Source organism: Opisthocomus hoazin, chromosome Z (genome assembly GCF_030867145.1).
Source record: "Opisthocomus hoazin isolate bOpiHoa1 chromosome Z, bOpiHoa1.hap1, whole genome shotgun sequence".
NCBI lineage: Eukaryota > Metazoa > Chordata > Aves > Opisthocomiformes > Opisthocomidae > Opisthocomus > Opisthocomus hoazin.
The window spans coordinates 26,047,429-26,068,071 of record NC_134454.1 but is presented as its reverse complement, the minus strand read 5'-3'; the positions used below and the strand labels follow the sequence as shown (position 1 = coordinate 26,068,071).

At 38.7% G+C, this 20,643-nt stretch overlaps 1 protein-coding gene across 3 annotated transcripts in view; it reads left to right on the top strand.

Annotated features, from left to right (window-relative positions):
* Positions 1 to 20,643, top strand: part of SLC24A2 (solute carrier family 24 member 2) — a 120,292-nt gene that overhangs the window by 89,900 nt on the left and 9,749 nt on the right. For all 3 annotated transcript variants that reach the window (XM_075411806.1, XM_075411807.1, XM_075411805.1), the window contains 3 exons: positions 530 to 618; positions 13,652 to 13,780; positions 20,383 to 20,472. In XM_075411806.1, the coding sequence (XP_075267921.1) occupies positions 530 to 618; positions 13,652 to 13,780; positions 20,383 to 20,472 (308 nt within the window). The remainder of the gene's footprint in view (positions 1 to 529; positions 619 to 13,651; positions 13,781 to 20,382; positions 20,473 to 20,643) is intronic.

Sequence of the window (20,643 nt, the reverse complement as noted above, 5' to 3'; positions counted from 1 at the left end):
TCTGTTATTGGATGTTATTAGGCCATCCATTTACTGTTTTCCCACCTTTCCTCGTGAGAGGGAGCATGATTACAGCTTGGAAGTAACTTTACTAATTGCAAGGCTTAGTGTGTTATAAAAGTTGTACCTTGTTGAATGTATCCCCTCACTGTAAATGCAACATACTGCATTCTTCAGTATCTGGGGAGAATGCTATATGTCACTTTTTACCTGAAGTATTAGGCTCAGTGAGTTTAGCATAAACAAAGAGCACTGAATATTGCAAAGAAAGTAAATTTTTCTAGGACATAAGTACCAGTAGAATAGTTTCTTCAAATGCAAGCTCACCGCTCATAAGAATTTTATTCAAATTGTGTACTGGTCAAAAGGAAGATAGAATTTTTGTCTCTCTCTTTTAAAAGCAGATGTTGGTCCACCTTCAGTATTTCATAATTTACACAGACAGGATATATGACAGCAGTTTCACTAGCAGATTTGTTACTTAATATTATGTTCTGTTGTTTTCCCCCTCTTATGGATGTTGCCACAGAAAAAAGTGCAAAAGTGGAAGTTGCAGTAACACCACCAAGTGATTCAGGACCAGTGCAGAATGGAATTGCCCATAACGTTGAAGAAGAGGTTAATGTCTTTTTTATTGTTCTTTTAATTTTTGTATTGGTAAATATCTTGAGTGCGTGATTGTGTTTTTTGCTGAAAGTATACATCTTAAGAGCAAGAAGCTGTTAGTATTAACTGTCTACAATATATTTCTACAATATATTTTATCTTCACTTACAACTGAACCTAATGTATGGCTTGCCATGTATAAAAGCTCTTCTCTTGTCCCCTTGCCTTTCAGTGTAAGGTAAGATGGTAGTCTGGAATGTGTTCTTTTGGGAAATGTAGTTTTACATATCAGAAAAGATGTTCACAGACCGAAATGTAGGTAATGGCAATTGCTTGTCTGATTATCATCACACTGCACAAAACCTGTTCTCTTAAGAGGGTGCCCTGTCATGTTGTGCTTCATGGGGTAGTTCTAAGTGTTATAAAAGAGGAGCTGTACACAAACAGCTACTCCATCCTGCCTTCTATTATCTTGAAAAAATAACAAATGAAGCTGAATGCAATATAGTATACTAGTATTTCTATGACTCTTATTGCGTATGGTTAAAATCTGCAGAAGAAGTAATTCAACACTTAAATGTATTTATTTTAACATGCACCTTTTGTAGAAAAGAAGTAACTGCATAACTGTATCCAACTTGCACAATGGCTATACAGCTAGCTAGCTTCTTTCTTAAATAAGTTACAATTCTCAAGAGTAGCTGACTGCAAAATCTGACCCTGCCAGGCCCATTTTAAATGTCTTTTAATTTTTAAAAAATTTCATTAATACCTTCTACATCCAAAGTAGGCAAACAAGTGGAAAAATGCTGGTGAATTGATTTTGCGAAACTGGGGCACTAGTCTTTTAAACTGAGACAGCAAAACCTGCATAGAGGGAGAAAGTCCTGTTAAAAATAATCTTTGACACAGAAGCTTTTATAATGCTTTTGTTTGTACAGTTTACTTCTTCACCTTCTCCTTAGGCTATAGGGACTTAAGAAAGGTACTGCAAGAGATGGCTAAGCAGTGGTCTATACCATAACACGAGCTTCACATCATTGAAAATGGGATGAGCTGCGTTGTATTTACATACAGCAAAATCATGCAAAAAAAAAGCAATGGCCATGTTTTGAGTCGTCCTAGGTTTAGGTTTTGATATTTTAGTTGCTTTTGCTTATTTATCTTTCAACAAAATTGTAGTCCAAGTCAGAGATCATCTTGCCTTTTTCGTGACCTGAGCAAAATCACTGTATGTGAAATTCTTTCCTTGAAAGGTTCTGCAAACAACAGGAAAAATGAGAAGTGGTGTACAAGTAACAGAGTGTGTTTATGTCTGTTGCCTCCTTCCTAAATACAACTGTCCCTGACAAGGAGCATAATTTATATTGAAACATACTTAAAACAGGGAGAGGTTATCAATTTTTTTCTGCAAGGCTGGCAAAAAATACGGTGAAGTGTAGTAGGGTGAGTCTTTGGGAAAAGATTCTGTTTTCTTTACACAGCTGGAGGTGGAGAAATGATAAGATGATTCAGTCCAACTGGTGTGTTAGTGCACCAAATGTTGGCAGATAGCTTTAGGTCTTCACCATTTGCAGATAATTTTGGTCACTGGGAATAGAAATTGAGAATCAGAATGAAGGACCTAAAAGAGATGGGCAGGTTTTGGTATCCTGAAAGATCAGTAATGATAATGAGTCTCCCATGGAAGGGAAAGCATAGTAGAACAGTAAATTGCTTTTTCTGTTAATCTAAGTTGTTCAGACTGGCATGCCACTTAAAGATCCTTGTCAGCCCAACAGAGCATTACTCTTATGTAAATGAGATGAGTAAAATCTACGTAATAAAAAATCTCAATGCCACACTCCAACACTGAACATTTTAAGGTAAGGAAGGATCAATTTTCAAATCCATTTGCATCCTGTTCTGAGAGTCCGACCTCACCACTGCAATGCAATGTGTCTTTAGACTATTTTTTAACTTCAGAAAAGAAAAAAAAACAGCAAACAAAATCCAAAGCCGAGTGGCTTTTAGACTTCTGTTCTCAAAGGTCGGTAAGGAATGACATAGCCTGGTCTAACCTGTTACGGTGTATGTAAATCAGTCTGTGGGATGTATGAAAACTCTAATAGACTAGTAGATTTCAGTAGCTTAAGAAACTGGTCTTACTTTGCAAGATTTTTTTCCGCTGAGATTGTTCAGTGAAAACAATGAAGGAAAAGCAATCTTAAGCAATCACATCTCGCAGCAATGTCCGTATGCTATCATTTTGCATTGTAATGAAGCAGTTTCTAAGCTTGTTCAGAAATATGCAAGGTCAAGCAGCCTCATCATTCAACACAATGGTTTCAATTTTAAGCAACTGCAGGATAAGGAGGGAAAATTATTGCAAGAGTACATTACTCAGCAATGTCTTCCTCTCATCTCCCTTTAGGCATTTAGACTTTCAGTGAGACAGGGTTTGGAACTTTTGTGTTAATTTCAGCAAGTATTAGGACATTCTGAAAAACTTCAGTGTTGTATCAGAGGTGGGAGAAGTTATTTATCCTTATCCGAATGACAAGATGGAGCAAGTAAGGAGGTTTGTAACTGATGGAGGAGCGATTCTGCAGATTTAGTTCCATTAATCTGAAGGAAAAGATTTTAGGTTCCAGCTGTCACAATAAAAAATAACAATCCCCTAATAACATTTTGAGATGGCCTGCGCTGGGTTCCTCCCCACTGGCCTCTCTAGTTTTGTCTTCTTCCAGTTATAACCTGACAGCTGCTGCTATCTCAGACTGCTTCAGTTATTGATATGCTGGAACCCATTTTGTAATTTAAAAATATCTATTGGGAATTTTTGAAAAGCTGTAATAAGAATAGTCTACTCATCCACGTAACAAATAAATGGGTCTCTATGATGCTTAAGACCATACTTTGTTGCGAGGTTCTGTACCTATTCTGTACTGTACAAAGACCGTTCCTCAACATATTGCCTATCTTTTTGTGCACAGCATCCTGATACACCTTCCTAAGCTATGGCATCACTCTGAAGTTGACGCTGGGCTGTTCAGTTTCCTTCTGCTTTATGTTTTGACTTCATGGACACTAATAGGACTACTGCTGATTTATAGAAGTGTAGACAACAACAGAATCACACGCACAGCATTCATGTGACCTTTTCCTTTGATGAAGATTAGAATTTGAGAAGGAGAAATTGGACATTGTCCTCCCAAGCCTTCCTGGCTTTTCCAAACTTCATGCAGATACTACATATCCCTAGGAAGTAGCAGATCTTCAAAGACAATGATATCAGTTCTAAGAGCATCTCTGTTCAGGGAAGTAATACTGAAGGCACAGGACAGTACGCCAGCCAGTACTCATCAATAGTTTCTACTTCTCTTTCAAAAACTTGCTCATTATAGCTGAGCAACAAGAACAAACTTATTACAGCTCAGACTTGACCTACAAATGTTCTTGAATTTTGATCTTTCTGTGACAAGTATTCTCCATTTTACGCTGAGAACATAACTTGCTTCTGTTCCAAGAGTAGAGTTCAGTCTGGTGGCTTGAATTTTTGATGATTTTTCTTTACTCCGATGTAAAAGAAGTGCTGTAGTATGAGTTTGAAAATATAGTATGATATTGCTTCTGTCTGATTTTCCAGTTGTGTATGTCCAAAGATAAGGTTTTGTAATCTGTAAGTGCTGTTTAGAAAATCTCTTAAGAAAACTTACCATTAGTGCCTCCATGTCCCAGGGATGATCATTTAGAACTGAGAAAGTTAGAGACATTGTCCATCTTGAGGAACCAAGTTGCAAATATGCCTTTGCTGAAAAAAATGTCCTGAAAACTGTTGGCTGGGAAATGTGTGTACTTCCATAGCAGGTCATCAAGCATTCCTAAAACATGTGTGCAGTGAGGATACAGAAAATGTGCATAGGTATTGAAGTCTTTCTCCTGCATTCTCAAGTTCCGCTATGGTCTTCATGCTTTTCACTCGTGCAAAACAAGCATAGTCATATTAGTGTTTTTAATTAGTTTTCACTCGTGCAGATTATGGAGCCTGGGCCTAAATCCCTAGACATTATCATTTTAGTAATATGATGTTCTGTATTGGAGTTAAAATAGTCTGAAAATAAGTACGTTAAAAATTATATGTTCCTCTAGTACAAAGAGAATATACAAATAAATCCATCTTACTTATAAAACCCTTGTTCTTTTAAGAGTATCCTGCGGAACAAATGACCCTTGTGAAAGGAGTCATCGCTGCTCACTGCAGGAAGGTTGGGCAAGATGACCTCTAAAGGTCCCTTCCAACCCTAAGCATTCTATGATTCTGTGATTCTGTGAAAGGAAGGTGTCAGGCTAAGTGTGCAAGAAAAGGGGAAAAAAATAGCTTTTATGCTGTATTTTAATTTTCACATATTTGTAAATTAAACTTCTGTTTAAAAAAGCATGATACTCCAAATGCTATGATTTAGTTTTCCTTAGACCCCTCCTAGTTTCTTTAGAGTTTTGAGGTAATCTTTGTATTTTTTCCAGACTCATTCTTTCCACCTTTCCTTCTTTTTCAATTTCACAAGGCTGAAACACTACACAAGACAGTTAAGGACACTGTCAGTTAATGACTTTCACCAGGTTTCAGGAACTAGATGATTTCACTTTATTTCTGTTTCTTTTTTTCTTTTTTTTTTTTCTTTTAATGCCTTCATTTTTCTCTTCCAAACTCCACTGTCTTGCTTTTCCTTTTTTCTCAGGCCCTTAACTTCATTCTTCTTACTCCACTCTCCTCCAGGGAACCTCAACTGTCCTTTTGTTAGCCAAAGCCAAGATAATCTCTGACCTGATGCTGCTTTCAGAAATTCAAAAAGACTTTCCAGAAAATGTCCCCAGCAACCTAGTCATTTGTCCCAGACAGTAAGACTCATATAATCCCACTCCCACTGTAAGCAGCAGCAGACCTACACTTTAATAAAACCGGGATCCTCAGCTGAGAAGGACAGACGGCTGCGGTCTCCTTCCCAGCCCCGAACCAGCACAGCAGGGAACAATACCTCCTCCCACCACACAGTCTATAAGACGTTCCTGCTTCATTTACAGACATAAATTGCCTTCTCTCATGCTGGATATTGCATCTTCCTCCGGAATTTTGTTCTACTTACGCCATTCTGTCTCTTAACCTTTAGCAGGTTTCCACAAAGGAGAAGACTCTGTTATGTAAAACTGCACAGATTGGTACCACGTGTGTATGAGAAAATGAAAGAAGACTAAATGAACTCTGAGTATCTCATTAAATGTTTTATAGGGTGCCCTTCAGAGAAATGATCCTTTTGAGAAGTCCAGTTGTCTCCGCTCCCTCTCCCCCTGCCACCTTCTTAACAAGCATTTGATTAAGTGTGTTCAGTCATAGTCATTTTAACCTGTGGCTTTTCTAAAAATAGCATCCAATCTGAAGTTAACACCTTTTCCTCCCACCTACACACACGCACAACATGTACGCATGTGTACACGTGTGCATACTTTTACTTGTTTCCATGGAAACCCCACTGGAAAATGTTTACATGCCAACCATGTCAGAGGTAACTTTTCCATGAAAATATAAGGCAACTTGTGTGTCATAGGAAAATACCACAGATGCTTTATTGTTTTCATTGGATCTAATCTGCTTACCTGAGGAACAGTGTGATACAGCATGTTTTGCCTTCCCCACCAAAGGGCAGCAGCATGGTGCGCTGCAATTTGGGACAGAGCCCCCAGTGGGGACAGATCTCCCCTGGCCTTGACTACTCACTCTTGTCTGCGTCGAATTAGCATGACGTGAATCTGAGTGGCATTGTGTCCTCTGTCTCAGGCTGATTCTGGGCTATATTAAGCTTTTCTCTTTTGTGGAGAGAGGGTAGAGATCAGAGCAGCCTTTCTTGTAAGGCCGGGATATATTCCAGCATCCCTGCTATTTGATTGATCATTTAAAATACTTTTTTGAATGCCTAAACGTTTTTTCAGTTGCCACACTCAGTCGAAAGTACATGGCCTGCATTGTTTGCCAGTATATCTCTTTGTAACTTAATGAGAATGGTGCTGCCATCAAAAGGTATTGATCTTTATTTTCCCAAGGCTACTCAAGTTGCTTATTCCGCATTTTTTTCTGCTGTATACCACTTTGACATACTTGAAAACTAGGACAATGAAAAATGGTGTGAAGACAAAGGCTTATTCTGGAAATGTACCTCCATCACATCATAGCTGTTACTTGTCATGGTGGGCTGACTGGAGTTTTGACTATTACTTTCTGAGTATTTCTTTTCAAATTCTCTGAAGAGTGCTGGCAGTAACATGGGCATAAAAAACTGCATATAAGCTCCGGGAGCTGTGGTTTCAGGAATTTGTGCAAGAGGCCAAGAGGACACAAGCAGCAATAGCAGAATCTGGAGCAAATACCTACCTGAGCCTTGCTCCTTCCCATAGGCTCCACTCAAAAGGTAGCTCTCTTCAGTGAGTTCACAGTGCACAGAGGATTAGAACAAATTAACTGCCCTACGAAGAGTATCCATATGTAAATAATGCATTCTGAAAGCACAGGGATTTAATTTTACTCCCTACTTGAATTTTACTCAAGAATTCATGAGGAAAGACAATGTTTTCCATCGTAATTACCCCATAGAAATTGCATACTACTATACTAGCTTACTAGGTCACCTTCTGTCACATTTTCTTTTCCAAATGAGAGACAGAGGAAGATGAATAAGCGATTCAAGTCACAGACAAGAAAGCAGAGACTTGAGGCTGTTCACTGTAGGGCTCCAATTGCCTTTGTTGTCTGCCTTTCTAGTCAAATAAATTAATGTGAGATATGCTATTCTAAAGAAAAAAAAAACAATCTCAATTCTGAAAATCAGTACTTACCTCTGAAACAGGTAAGATTTTGAGACATCATAATTTTTTCTTGATTCACTCATTGTAAGAAGTTGGGTTGTACAGAGCTCTTCACTTCCAAGGAAAAAAAAAGCTGAATAGTCTTTTGCAGCATTCAGGCAAAGAAAGAAACTGCCTTTTCATAGGTGGTACAATATCTATACTTTAGCATAAGCAAATTGAACTGCAAATAGTTCCTGTCTGCAGTTTCCTTTCTTCTGGAGTCGTAATGCTAATTCTGTATTGATTAATGATACCAGAAGTCAAAATGCATAAGAAATATACAAGCATGTACAACATTATAGCTCAGCTCTTCATCTTAGATAGGCTAGCAGAATAATCCTCAGAATTATTTTTGTATTTATTTATTTTTATTACATATTATATATTTATATTAATTATTATTTTTATATTATCAATATATTATATTATATATAAACTTATATAGCATATGCTATTGCTTTTATACAATATGCACGAGTTGCTAAATAGTGACAGATTCAGTATTTCAGATGGGTTGAAGGTGGTTCCTTGTACTTGTTTTCCATTTTGTCCTACTGTCAGGAAAAAAGTATAAAAATGCATTTTGATGTTGTGCCAGAAAACCAACTGTTTTTCCAAAGATAATATGAGCATAAGCATCCATGGAGACAATGATTTTCCGATGTTTGCTGGAAGTAGTGACTACATTGTGCCTTTGGCAGATGGAATTTGCTATAAGCTGTTGTTTATAAACAAAATAGTTATTGATGAAATGTCACCATATGTTTGTATTGTTTATATAATGTGAAACACACCATCATTTCCTCTGTTTGGAAGAATTTTCTTGGGAGATTGGGAAAAGTTGTCAGACCAGTCCTGAGCAAACCAGTAACAGATTTCTTCTGTGGGATTGCAGACAAGTTTTAGATAGATGTCCTTGTATGAAGAACTTGTGAAAGACGGAGCCTTCAGAGATTTGTTACCTTTCTCATTGTTTGTAATGAGTTACATAGAAGAAGAATTGAAGTAGCAAGAATAGGGTTATCAATGTACATAGATTGGTTTAAAAGAAAAGAATGTTTTTTATACGTGTATAAAAGAGAAGAAGAAGCAAAACAACATTTCTAGTCTCATTTCTTGAACATAAAGAATCATAACTATTTTTTTTGTAGGTTTAAGATGTACCTCATTAACCCTGGTAGAATATGCAAAGGGAGCATTTCCTATTAGAGAATTAATTGGGATATCATTATTGATTAATATGCGCTACGATACCACATCCATCCAATGTAGGCATCAGTATACCTATGATATTCAGCACTGCAAATGCGTATATAACATAAAGATAGTGCCAAGCACAAGCATGAAAAAATGAGAACACAATAAATCAAAAGTGGGAAGAATTATGACAGCTAATGAGAATTTCATAGAAGCACATTAATGACTACTACATATGAAGAGCTAAGATGTCTAAACCTTTAATGACTCGTTAAGGGACAAGGAGCACAAGTAGTGTTCTCCTCTATCCTTCCAGTTGCAGGGAATGATGAGGGAAAAAACAGGAAGACCCAGCAGATCAATAACTGGCTCCAAGAATGGTGTCGCCAGCAGAATTCTGGGTTTTTCAATTATGGTTGGTCTACACAACATGAGGCCTGCTGGCAACAGATGCAATACATCTGTCCCAAACAGGGAAAAGGATCTTTGCGCAGGAGTTAGCAGGGCTTACTGAAAGAGGTTTAAACTAGATTTGAAGGGGGGAAAGGGATAAAACCAGGCTCACTAGAGATAAGTCTGGGGGTGGCACACCAATGTTTGAAGGACAGTGTGCTAGGAATCTGGACAGGCTGGATCAATGGGCCAAGGCCAACTATATGAGTTTCAACAAGGCCAAGTGCTGTATGCTGCGCTTGGGTCACAACAATGCTACAGGCTTGGAGAAGGGTGGCTGGAAAGCTGCCTGGCACAAAAGAACCTGGAGGTGTTGGTTGACAGGCAGCTGGTGTAAATCGGCCTTTGGTCTGACTTAGTATCACTGTTTCTATCTTCGCAGTCCAATCAGTCTCACCATATTATAAAAAACTGTAGAGGTTTTACCCTGCTTTATCCTCTGCCACCTTTGTCAAATCACGTATTATCTACCAGACATCAGCGTTGAGTGTTGCCTGGGAAGAGGTCTTGGGACGATCATGGTGGTTAAGAGAAAGTGATACTCATTCCAGACATTTCTGCCAGGAATTGTATTGATATGTTTAATTACTATCTAGAACAATTAGCATTAATGCTATTTGTATTAAAATAAGCAAACTGTTCAGTTCTATGTTCGTTAACATGTTCTGGACAATCCTTTCAGACAGTTCACCAAAATGAACATGGAAATACAGGACAACCATGATTGTCTGTACAGCTTCAGGTTTACTTGACTGTAATATGACCTGTGTTTTTGTGACAGCAGTTAAATCTAGGTTCACACGAAACTTTATGTAGATAGTGGATTATCATCAGAGTTCATAATGCCAACTAATGCAGCTTTCCTGTATGTTCAGTATCTTTAAAGCTAATTAGCTACAGAGTCATAGCAGGGCATGAATTTGGTGTGGGACTCATTTGCGTATAGATGAGCAGATAGTACCAGCTGACCTGGCCTAGACAAATGGGGGTTTTTGCATAGTGGTGCCATGTATGACATAAATGAGCAGAATATTCTCCACTTCTGATGGAGCCTGTGGAGGTCAAGTGATATACCAGAAGGTATCTAAAATAGCGTGACCATGTGCATGTTTAGGCAACCAAATTCTAGTGTGTATATCATGTTACATTATGTTTTTCTTCTTGGCATTTCAGAAAAGAATCATACTGAACATTGCAAGTGCTGAGTTTTCATCATATGCACTAAAATAAATCAAAACTATAGTTTCGGAATTAGTTTCTATGAACTGTGAGAATGCGTATTCAGCATGTGCATTGCAGATAGTCTGGAGCCACAGGCAGTGCATGCAGTCTTTGCCATAAATCTGTGCTGAGTCATTTTATATCACTACTGCTTAGTCCAGAGCATGATACTCACATTTGCATGGTTTTATACCTGCCAAAATTACTTCCCTTTCATGTCTTCAGCCTCAGTGCTTTGCTTTGAAATTCATGGAAGCTAGATTTACAAATAGGTTGAACTTCCTTACTTCCACTGATTTTTGGAAGGTCAGCATTTGAAAATCAGATGCTGATTATGATTTACAAAATAGGAAATGGAGATCCAGTTTGTAGCATCTGTAATGCATCCTGGAGTTTAGCGAGGAAAAGGGGTTTGCCCTACTGCACTGTGAGCTTGAATTTGGCCTTGCATTTTGGGGATAGTTGTTTTGGGGAGAGGGATGAGGCAGGACAACCTGAAGGTGAACAGGTCTCAAAGAGATGGATCAAGGTTTCTCAGGAGACATCTGGCAATCTCCATATGAAATTCTTTGTGGTCCTTTGCTACAGCCACTCATGTTGCCTGTGTGCTTGTGCTAGCCGAATGCTGTTTGACAAAGACACAAGACCAGAATGTAGCCCAGTGCTGAAGTGCGCTATGTACTGGTATAGTACTGCGTGAACCAACTTAGGTGTCAGTTTCTGTGCGTTTTGCAGACTTCTGTGCAAGCTCAGACTAATGTAAAGCATTTGTTGTTATTAAATACAGTTGTTAATCATGACTGATCTCTGAAGATGGCAATTCAGGAAGTACTTTGTCACTCAGTGATGTTTATGAAGCAGTCATTTCTGGAGCTTTATTCCAGCTGAGTCTGCTGCTTGAATTATACTCAGGCCACTGAGAAAGAGTTGCCTAGGTAACCCTTCAATTGGTCCTTTTGTGCTCAAATTTTACCTCAGTTGTGATATTTCAAAGCGGAGCGTCCATCTGATACTGATTTTCCCACCCCAACAGCATCTGCAAGAATGGAAAAGGAATGGATTTTGGTTTTAGGAAGTAGCCCCAAAAACTCTTGCACAGCACAGTCCTCCAAAAGTTAGGCTTCAGTAGATTGCAGCAGTGAAGTACAGATCATGTGCCTGCTTTGGTAAAGAGCTGAAAGCTAAAGGCAAAAGCTAACCTCTCAAGCTCCTCAGGAGCCTTTTGAGTACTGTGTGGTGTGTGACAAATTGTGCCTATGTACATTTTAAAAATCTTTTAATGATTATACCTATTAGGACCTGTTCAGTTTGCTGTCATCTGACAATCATACAACTTGGGAGTTTCACATAGTGTAGGGGTTAAAAGAATATTGTCTGCTGTTGACTTCAACACATAACTGTCAAAGTAGCTGCAGCCTGTCAATGTGTCAAGAGGCAAGTAGGGATTTGCTTCCAGTCCATCGGTGTTGGGTGATACAGTCATCGTGGAAGAGCCTGAGCTAAGAGCTGGGCTTGCTGCTGCAGATACTGAGCAGTTCAGGGAGCTGAGTAGTTGAACAATTCAGGAGTTCATAGTAGTGGAATAACTAAGATCAGTTCTTTAATCAAAATTAGCAGTAAGTAGAAAATGTTAATGAACAATACCAACATATGGTGACATTTCATCAATAACTCTTTTGCTTAGAAAAAAATAACTGACATGGTCATTCAAATGGCTGCTTCGTATAGCATTGTCATAAGGTTTATGTAAGCAATCTTGAAACAGGGCAAGAAGTGACAAGAGACGTGTATTATAAATTTATGGGAAGAGTAACCTGCACACTGCAGAGGACTGAATTCTCAATTACTATCTTTTTGAAAAAGAAGAAAATAACAGCACTACATGAAGAAGTAGTTGTATGCCTCGCATACTCTCAAAAAACCACAGTTTTCGCCAGGTACTCTTTTTTTGACTTCTTTAGCTTTCACTGAGCTCTCTAGGAATCTTTCCACAGGCTTAACAGAGTTTGAATTACACACACCTGTATGAAAGAACTGTTCAGGCAATTTTTTCCGTTGCCTTATTCTGTGGTTTAAGTTAGATCCATGTACAATTCTAGAGACATTGCCTACCTATGTTAAAAGTTAAAAAGTGATTTTAATACGTACACCCAAAAGACTGAAACATGCTTGCTTTGCTTTCTTTCTGCGGAAGTCTGAGAGGGCTCCATTTTGTTAGCAGAAGCAGTCTAAGAAAAGGGAAGTGTGTGGCAGCCAAAAGGTCCTCTGTTGTGGGAGAAGGTCCCTATACACCTACTCTGTAATAGAGATGTCAGGTGAACAGCATGCACATAAAAGGGGTCTAGAGACTGATGTGAAAATCAGCTACACAAATCGGAGAGTAATGTCTTTCCTTTAGTTTTAGCACCAAGTTGTTAAGAAGACTGCTGCTCTGTGGCTGGTCTAAACATAGGAGATTCAGGCTGGAGATAAGAAGTCTTTTCCCCAGGAGGACAGCCCAGCGGTGGAGCCAGATCCTGGGATGTTGGGCCATCTCCATCCTTGGTGGTTTCATAGGTTGACTGGGCAAAGCCGTGAGCAGCCCGGTCTGACCCGCTCGCCGGCTGAGCAGTGGAGCTCCCCAGGCTCCTGCCAGCCTGAACCACCCTACGGTCCTATGAACAAGAAAATACATGTATATGTATATGTATATGTATATGTATATGTATATGTATATGTATATCTTAAATAGTAACTTTTTAAGTTACAAAAGCTTGAAATGTTAGATATATGTATACATATATATGCACATATATATATTTCTTTTTATATGCGTATAAGTTTATGTGTGTATAGACATATGCACACAGGTATCTCTGTCTCTATCCCAGTCTCTGTCCCTGTGTCAATCTATGTGGCCAGGCTTGATGCAATCCAGACGAGAGTTAATCACCTATTAGACTAGCCCACATCCCAAGGTAGAGTCTGTGGGAAGACGTACCAGAGTCACAAGGTTCCCCTTCAGGGAGAAGGCATGACACTGGTCCGTGCATTCCGAAGCACCAGCATCGCTGTCAGCATAGCTGCAAACGGATGTCTTCAGGCAGCCTGTACTGCAGGGTTACCTCATAGTCTGGCCAAAATCTTTTTACTGTGTCCTGGCTAATGTTTTTAGATAGGTGTGGTGCTAAAGTAATGTTTTCGGATCCCATTGGTTCTCACTGAAACACAGCCCTGTCCTCAGGGTCCCTCTTTAAAGAATCCCTAACCTCATTTGTCCACTTCAATATTCTGCTCACCGCAGCTTTTCTTACAGAATGAAGAGGATGAGGACCAGCCTCTCAGCCTGGCCTGGCCTGACACCCCACGCAAGCAGCTCACCTACCTTCTTGTATTACCCATTGTTTTTCCACTGTGGGCTTCCCTCCCAGATGTCAGAAACCCTGTAAGTAACTGTGGTTAAGTCAGTGTGTGAAGTCAGTGAGTTCTGTACAACAGGGTGGCTCTCTAACTAAATGCCAAAAAGGGCTTGTAGTGGATTTATGTGAAAGTAGAGCTCATTATTTTTTTTAACAGTTTCTTCTTTGAAGAAGAGGTCACAGCATCAGTCTTCATATCTTCAAATGGGTGCTTATGGGCAACTGGTTGGTAATAGCTCTGTAAAGACTGCCATTCCTATTCACTAATATTTTATGACACAAAGTGAAAGCTCTTAAAACTTCTTCAGGGCCTTCACATCTGCATTTCTAGATCTCCACTGAGTGTCACAGAAGTGCTAAGGAAGTCTGTCCATCTGCAGTGCCCTAAAGGGTATGACTGGAAAGATTTTAGACTGTCTAAATTTTCTCTGTGGTTCAAAAATAATAATACGCATTTCTCTTAAATGCATGTTCTACTAGATCTATGTCTTCTACTCATCATCTTTTTATTTTCATGCTAGAACAAGATCTGTAAGTCCTTCTATGTGTAAAATACTTGCTAGTTTTTTCCTAGACACAGCTGGAAGTAATTTAAGACAGATTATTGATACAAATGACTTAATGTGACAAGTTATCAAGTCACGGAAAGTAAAAAGAAAATTCAAGAGCTGAAAAAATCCTTTAGTAATGTATTCATCTCTTTTCCTTTCTGGATCAAAAATACGTTCAAAACTGCTGCAAGAGAGGGATACATAGATTATAAGCTTATAAATCAACACTCTGAATTCTTTTTTCCTCCTCACACACACTAAAAACTTTCCCATCCTATGCACTGAAAAGCTGCAATTCACTGCAAGAAACAAGCTAAAATAAGACTCTGATTTGTTTTTGGATAAAGGTTTCTCAGAGGATATAAAGTGACATTTTCCCTTCCAATCTTTAACCTTTTTTTCCTTAAAGTTTTCAAGCAACTCTAGTAAACACTTTTTTTTGATAACATAAAGAGCACACTACAGGAATTTCAAGGTTGTTTATTTCTGTATTTATGACCTCCTCTTATCATTCAAAGCCATTCCTGTAATTTTTTAATAATTTTGCCCAAAATGACCTCTAAGAAATAAGCATGTGTGTTATTTTGAATTTTGAAAATCTGAAATTAACATCAGTAGACATGTAGCCTTACCCAATATTCTGTACTGTACAAATGAGAGCAGTTGCTAGAATAATGGTTTCGGAAAGCTAATAGCTCAAGAAGTCGCGTGCAACTCTGTGATGCGTGTGATTGTTAGTGCTAGTATTGTTCACAACAGAACTGTCATGCTGACATCCTCCAGCTAAAATACCCTGCTGTAACATGAAAGATAAGCACAGTTGTATATGCCAGATACGTCAATGGGCAACAGAGTTTTAAAATTTCATTCACTGAAAGCAGTAGCTTTTCATACAGAACTAAAAGTAATGTAGTTGGTAATTACATGTAGTAATAACGGAGGAGGTAACAGGCTGTATTGGTATGACAAGCTGCTTACTTTGAGCATTGGTATCAAAGAATTAGCCAGATGGTTGCATAAACTGTCTAACTTTTCAAGGATGCTCCATTAGTATGTTTGTCTCTAATATATTCTCACTTATGCCTGTGTGCCATCCCCGCTATTCCCTTCCTAACAAGAACAAAACCCAGTATCACAGCTCAGCATGTGCATCAGAAAACAACTTTCCATGAAATCTGTGAGGCAAAAGTTAAACCTAAAATAATACTTAAATAGATTTTGTAGGTAGGTCCACTGTCTGGTGCTTGATTTGCAAGTGTGGTAGTTTTAGTCAGAAATCCATATTCTGCATCAGGATGCTCAGATTGGCATGTGGATATATAAAAGGAACACTTGTGTGCTATATACTGACTTGAGAGACCATATGGAGCCTTTGACATACTCTGTAGGTGTCCACTTCACAAAAATGATTCTCCTTTGCTCCTAGAGCCTCTTTCCTAAAGTATATTTTATCCCTACATAATGGAGGCAGTTTGACTGCATTTACCTGTACTGTATCAAGTTATATTTAGTTCCATGAGTCCCAGAAGCCCTAGAAAAATCATTTCATACACAAGGTCTCTGAGTATAAAGTTAGCAAAATCCTTCCTGCCTTATTATACTCTGGTGTACGCATGTGCAGATTTTTATATACTTAGTGTAGATTACGTCAGCTGACTCTTAGTTGATTCAATAGCTGACATGTTTTAATGTGTGTTTAGTGCCTTAATAGTACCTGCTCACATTAAGCCACTACATATTAAAATCCTTGCTGTAACATCAGTAATGTTGCTGGCAGTACACCAGAGGTAGGTGTGCCCTAGGGGAATTTTGTACCTGAATTTTTGTTGAGGTGTTTTGAACAATAATGGGTATTTTTCCTGTACTAATTGCTTATATCCCCTGTGGCTCTGCAAAGGTCACAAATGTAACTGTGCACCTCCTGCAGTAAGGGATATTGAAAGATTGAGAGGAAAATGATGTGACCAAGGTGGCCCAGTGGGTCAGTGGCAGACATTGAGCACCATCTCTTTTGTTATAGCCATACAGCACTTTCCATCCTTTTGTGTTACAAGCCAGAAAAATGGCTAACGGGGCTCCAGTCCTGCTGTCACTGGACCCATATGGGGCAGATCGTTGTATCTCTGCAAATTCCCATTGCCAACAAAGAGATACAACTTACATGAACTCTCGTTACCACGCAGAGATGCACTGTTACCAAGGGGACAAGGACAGGATGTTCCTGCACAGATCCAGTTACAGGAGTAGGTTCTGAGTAATCAGATTTAAGCACTGTCAAGTTTGAAAGGAAAATCAAAGCTTGCAATGCAGATAAATTTACGTACAAGACAAATATATGATTCATTCAGGTTAAAGGTAAATATGTTGGTAATAATACTGGCTAAAATTAAGACAGTTACTTTGCAAATTATTGCGCACTCAGTATCTTTCAGGATCAGGCTCTTAGAAGAAAAACCTTCATACGTGGATCATTCCTGCTACTTGAAGTCCTTTTTTTTCAGACACTGGCATGAAATCAATATGTACAAAGAAAAATGTCCTTAAGATTTCTGATAGACAGGAACAGTACCAGTCCAACCAATCTCCAGAGAAACTGCAAAATTCTTTCTCTTTTGTTAAAAGAAAATAGCATATGAACTGAATGAGCCATGGCTTTTCTCATTTGTCGGTTACCATGACCACAACAGAACCAACTGGTAATAAACTGGGCGCTCTGTCTTTACAAGGCAACCATCATAACAGCTACCAGAAAAGGTGGAGAGAAGTATTGCTGTCTGCTGTCTCTGACTAATTGTGCTAGGAAAATGCTTGGAATTGGCAACTCTTTGTATTTCCAAGAGCTAGGGAGTTGCAATGAGATAAATCTCAGAAGAATGCTGTCATTAGTTACAAAATAAGCATGATTATTATTATACTCTGGAGATAAAATGCAGCATCAGAAGCAGAATCAGCACCCTCATTACTGCTTTTTAAAAATTTCATCTATATGCAAATTATATAGCAGCATCTATGGAGTCCATTCTTCATTTCACCACCTGTAATATCTACAAGCTTTAAATTTTGCCCTTTTTGAGTTTAAATGTTCCCCCTTTTAAAATAGGTGATTAAGCTGTTAAGCCTATTTAAGTACTCTTAGTCTTCAACTGCTGCTTATCAGTTAATTTTCCTGGGAGAGGGTTGGCTAAGACAGGCTAGAAGTACACATGCTGCAAAGTTACTGACTTACAATTCTGAGCCATCCGAGTTCCGTGTGTGTCTGAGTCAGATAGCCAATGTCTCGTTATTTTGCAAGAACCATTTGGTATATTTAACTGCATTGACAGAGAGCTGTTACTGGCCAGTACAGCTCTTGCTGTATTAGTTTTGCATAAGCCAATGTATGCTTTTGAGTGTTGTATAGTGATTATTCAAGTTGCATTGCTACGAGGTGCTCTGTGTAGATTTTGTGACCAGCTGCAACAAGCTTACCACTTCATCATCTCATTCACCATAAGTTTTGCCAGAACATCCCAGTTTTTGCAAGGAAGACAAAAAAGGTTGAAAGCGGAAGGAGTTGACTACTAAGAATCGTGAAAAAGAAGTGCTAGCTATTTAGTTTAAAAAAATAAAACGGCTTTTTAGATTCATTTATCCCTTCCGGACTCAGTTCTGCTCCCACTGATGTCGTATCACTATTTTAACAGGCATCTTTGTGTTCCTGTCGAATTGTGTTCCTTTTCAGACTAAGGTCTTCTGTCCCCTAATGTATGTAAAGTTTTTATTTTAAAATTAAAAGTCCGGCTGATTAGGTTTAAACATCAGAAGCTCATTATCAGATTTTCTGAGTTGATAAAAATTTAGGACTCTGTTTTGAAAAAATAACTGTCTTTGCTCTGTAAAGAGTTAAGAAGCAGTTAAGAAGCAGATCATCCAAAGTACCCTGGGCAGTTCCAGAATCAGTGCCTGTGACAGTAATGGAATTTATATGAAAAGGATGTTTCTAGGTGCCGTTGTGGCTATTTATGCCTATATTTAAAGGTAATTCATTTAAAACACATACTGGAATGATTTTCCGCCTCCAACAGAAGTTCAGTTATTTATTTATATATGAGGGGATTCGGGAGCATTATTAAACCTGTACCATCTTTAATGTGTGTTCCTATATGTTCCAGTTATGCAGTTGTATAGGTCATGTTAGTCAATATTTATGAACTCAGTTTTCAGCAGGCCATTTAGCATTATGGAGAGTGCCCATAGGGAGTGAGTAGGTGTTCTGCAGCACCGCCTACAGCTGTACCTGCTGCTGGAGCAGATACAGACCTTTTAATTGTCCTGGCTATAGATGAGTGTGCACAATTGCCATTGCTGACTTTACCTTTTTCCCATCAGTAATGACCTGATCTCATTCCATTTAACATCAGCAGAAAGAATCTCCACAATTTCAATGAGCTGCAGACCAGCCTCACTCTTTGCTGGTTCAGCTGACAAAAGACGGTGTCATTCCCACATGACCAGCTCTGATGGCCAGCCCAATTCACTGCGCACCTCTTAGTACACAGCCACCCATGCTGATCAGTTCCTAAATGTGAGGCTGTCCCATACAAATGCCTTTTGTGTCTGTTATACAAGAAAAGTTGGCTGTGCAGCTCCGTAAACTCCCTGAAAAAAAGAGGGCATTATCATGGCTTGAGCAAGCTGAGGTGGCAAAATCCAAACAGTATTTTCTCTCCAGACATCATGTTCAGGGAAAACCCTGCAGTCCTGTCAGCTCCCACAACACCTAGGAATGACCCACAGCCTAGTGACTCTCCTGGTGCAGCACAGGTACATCCTGCAGTGGAGAGAGGTACAGGCAAGGTGTGCTTCCCAAAAATTCTGGAGGCCCCTGCAGAGCAAAAAGTGGAAGTCAGTTTAGCGGGGATGTAACAGGAAAAGGTAGTGCACGACTGAGCAGCAGCTGGAAGAAGTATTCAAAGTGGTATAACTTAACTTCCACAAGCAGTCGTACTGGTTGTTCATGCAAATTTGTAGGACTCTGCTAGTGGCATGTCAGAAGTCGTCTGGGCTGAGGGTCTCTGTTCAGAAGGTCGATACCCATAAAGATCATGGTTTTGTTCAAGACTTCTTGTATTCATTCACAGTACAAATTTCATTTTAAACACTAATTTGATTTAGACAGTGATTGCATGGTACAGTACTGCAGTCATGTTTCTTTCCTTTAGTAGTTAACTTGATCTCTTTTTGTTACACAGATCTAGCTAGCCAATAGAAAATATGCATGATGCAAAAGACTGGAAGGAACAGAAACCAAAATAAATCATTAATTTGAATATAACCGATCCATTGGCTGCAAGAATACTATCTATTCAAAGTTTCACATTAGTAAGGGAAACACTGAAAATTAAAATGAAGTTGCTTTGGTGTCATGCAGATTTTTTAATTCATTGAAGGGCCTCAGAGTGTGCTTTACGTGTTTTTATAACAAACTTCTTTACAAAACAAAGGATGGCAAACGTGCTTAATGTATTTTCTGTTCGAATTGAGAAAGTGGGTTGTTTTCGCAAGGAAAGTAAATGCTGTAATAAATTTTAAATGTGTAATTTTTTAGCTCTGTCATTTGGCAGCCTGTGTTATACTGACAGTGAAATGTGTTGCATGAAGTTATTAATGTATAAATGAAAGATATGGGTATCTGTTCTAGCAACTTGAAGGCATTCTTGCTGGAAAAGCATGAAGTTGTTAATAAATTTAGAAGTCAAGCCCCCCTTCAGTTAAACACATATGAAAGCTGCGGCATAACAGAATATGATACAAATGACAATCCAAAGCTTGCCACTCATCATACAAGTTGTTAGGAGGTGTCATTTTACAGCTGAAGTGATTGGAAGAATGAGGCATGGATAAGTGTATACCAGTGTAGGGAGTCAGTTTCTTACTATTTTTGACATTTATTTTGATCATCTGATGCTGATCAGAATAGTTGGTCAGAACAGGCGACCATAAAAAAAAGAGACAACTCTCATTTTGAGAAGGAAGTACTAGTACAGCATGTCAGGTTCAACATAGATGTTCACTATTTCTCTTTGTTTCTGTTTCAGAGGTCAAGAAAATTTTTTCCTATCACATTTTTTGGCTCTATCAGCTGGATTGCGTTTTTTTCTTACTTAATGGTCTGGTGGGCACATCAGGTAAGAAGGTGATACTGATACAAAATACAAGCCCTGCATTGTGTTTTGCACTGTGAGAGATCGTTTAGAATCAGAGTCCATCATCTATCTCTTGCTGCGTAGTGCTTTATTTTAGGAGCTGTAACCATGTATGAAGTAAATCACTGCTCAGTAAACGGAAAGTAGTTCATA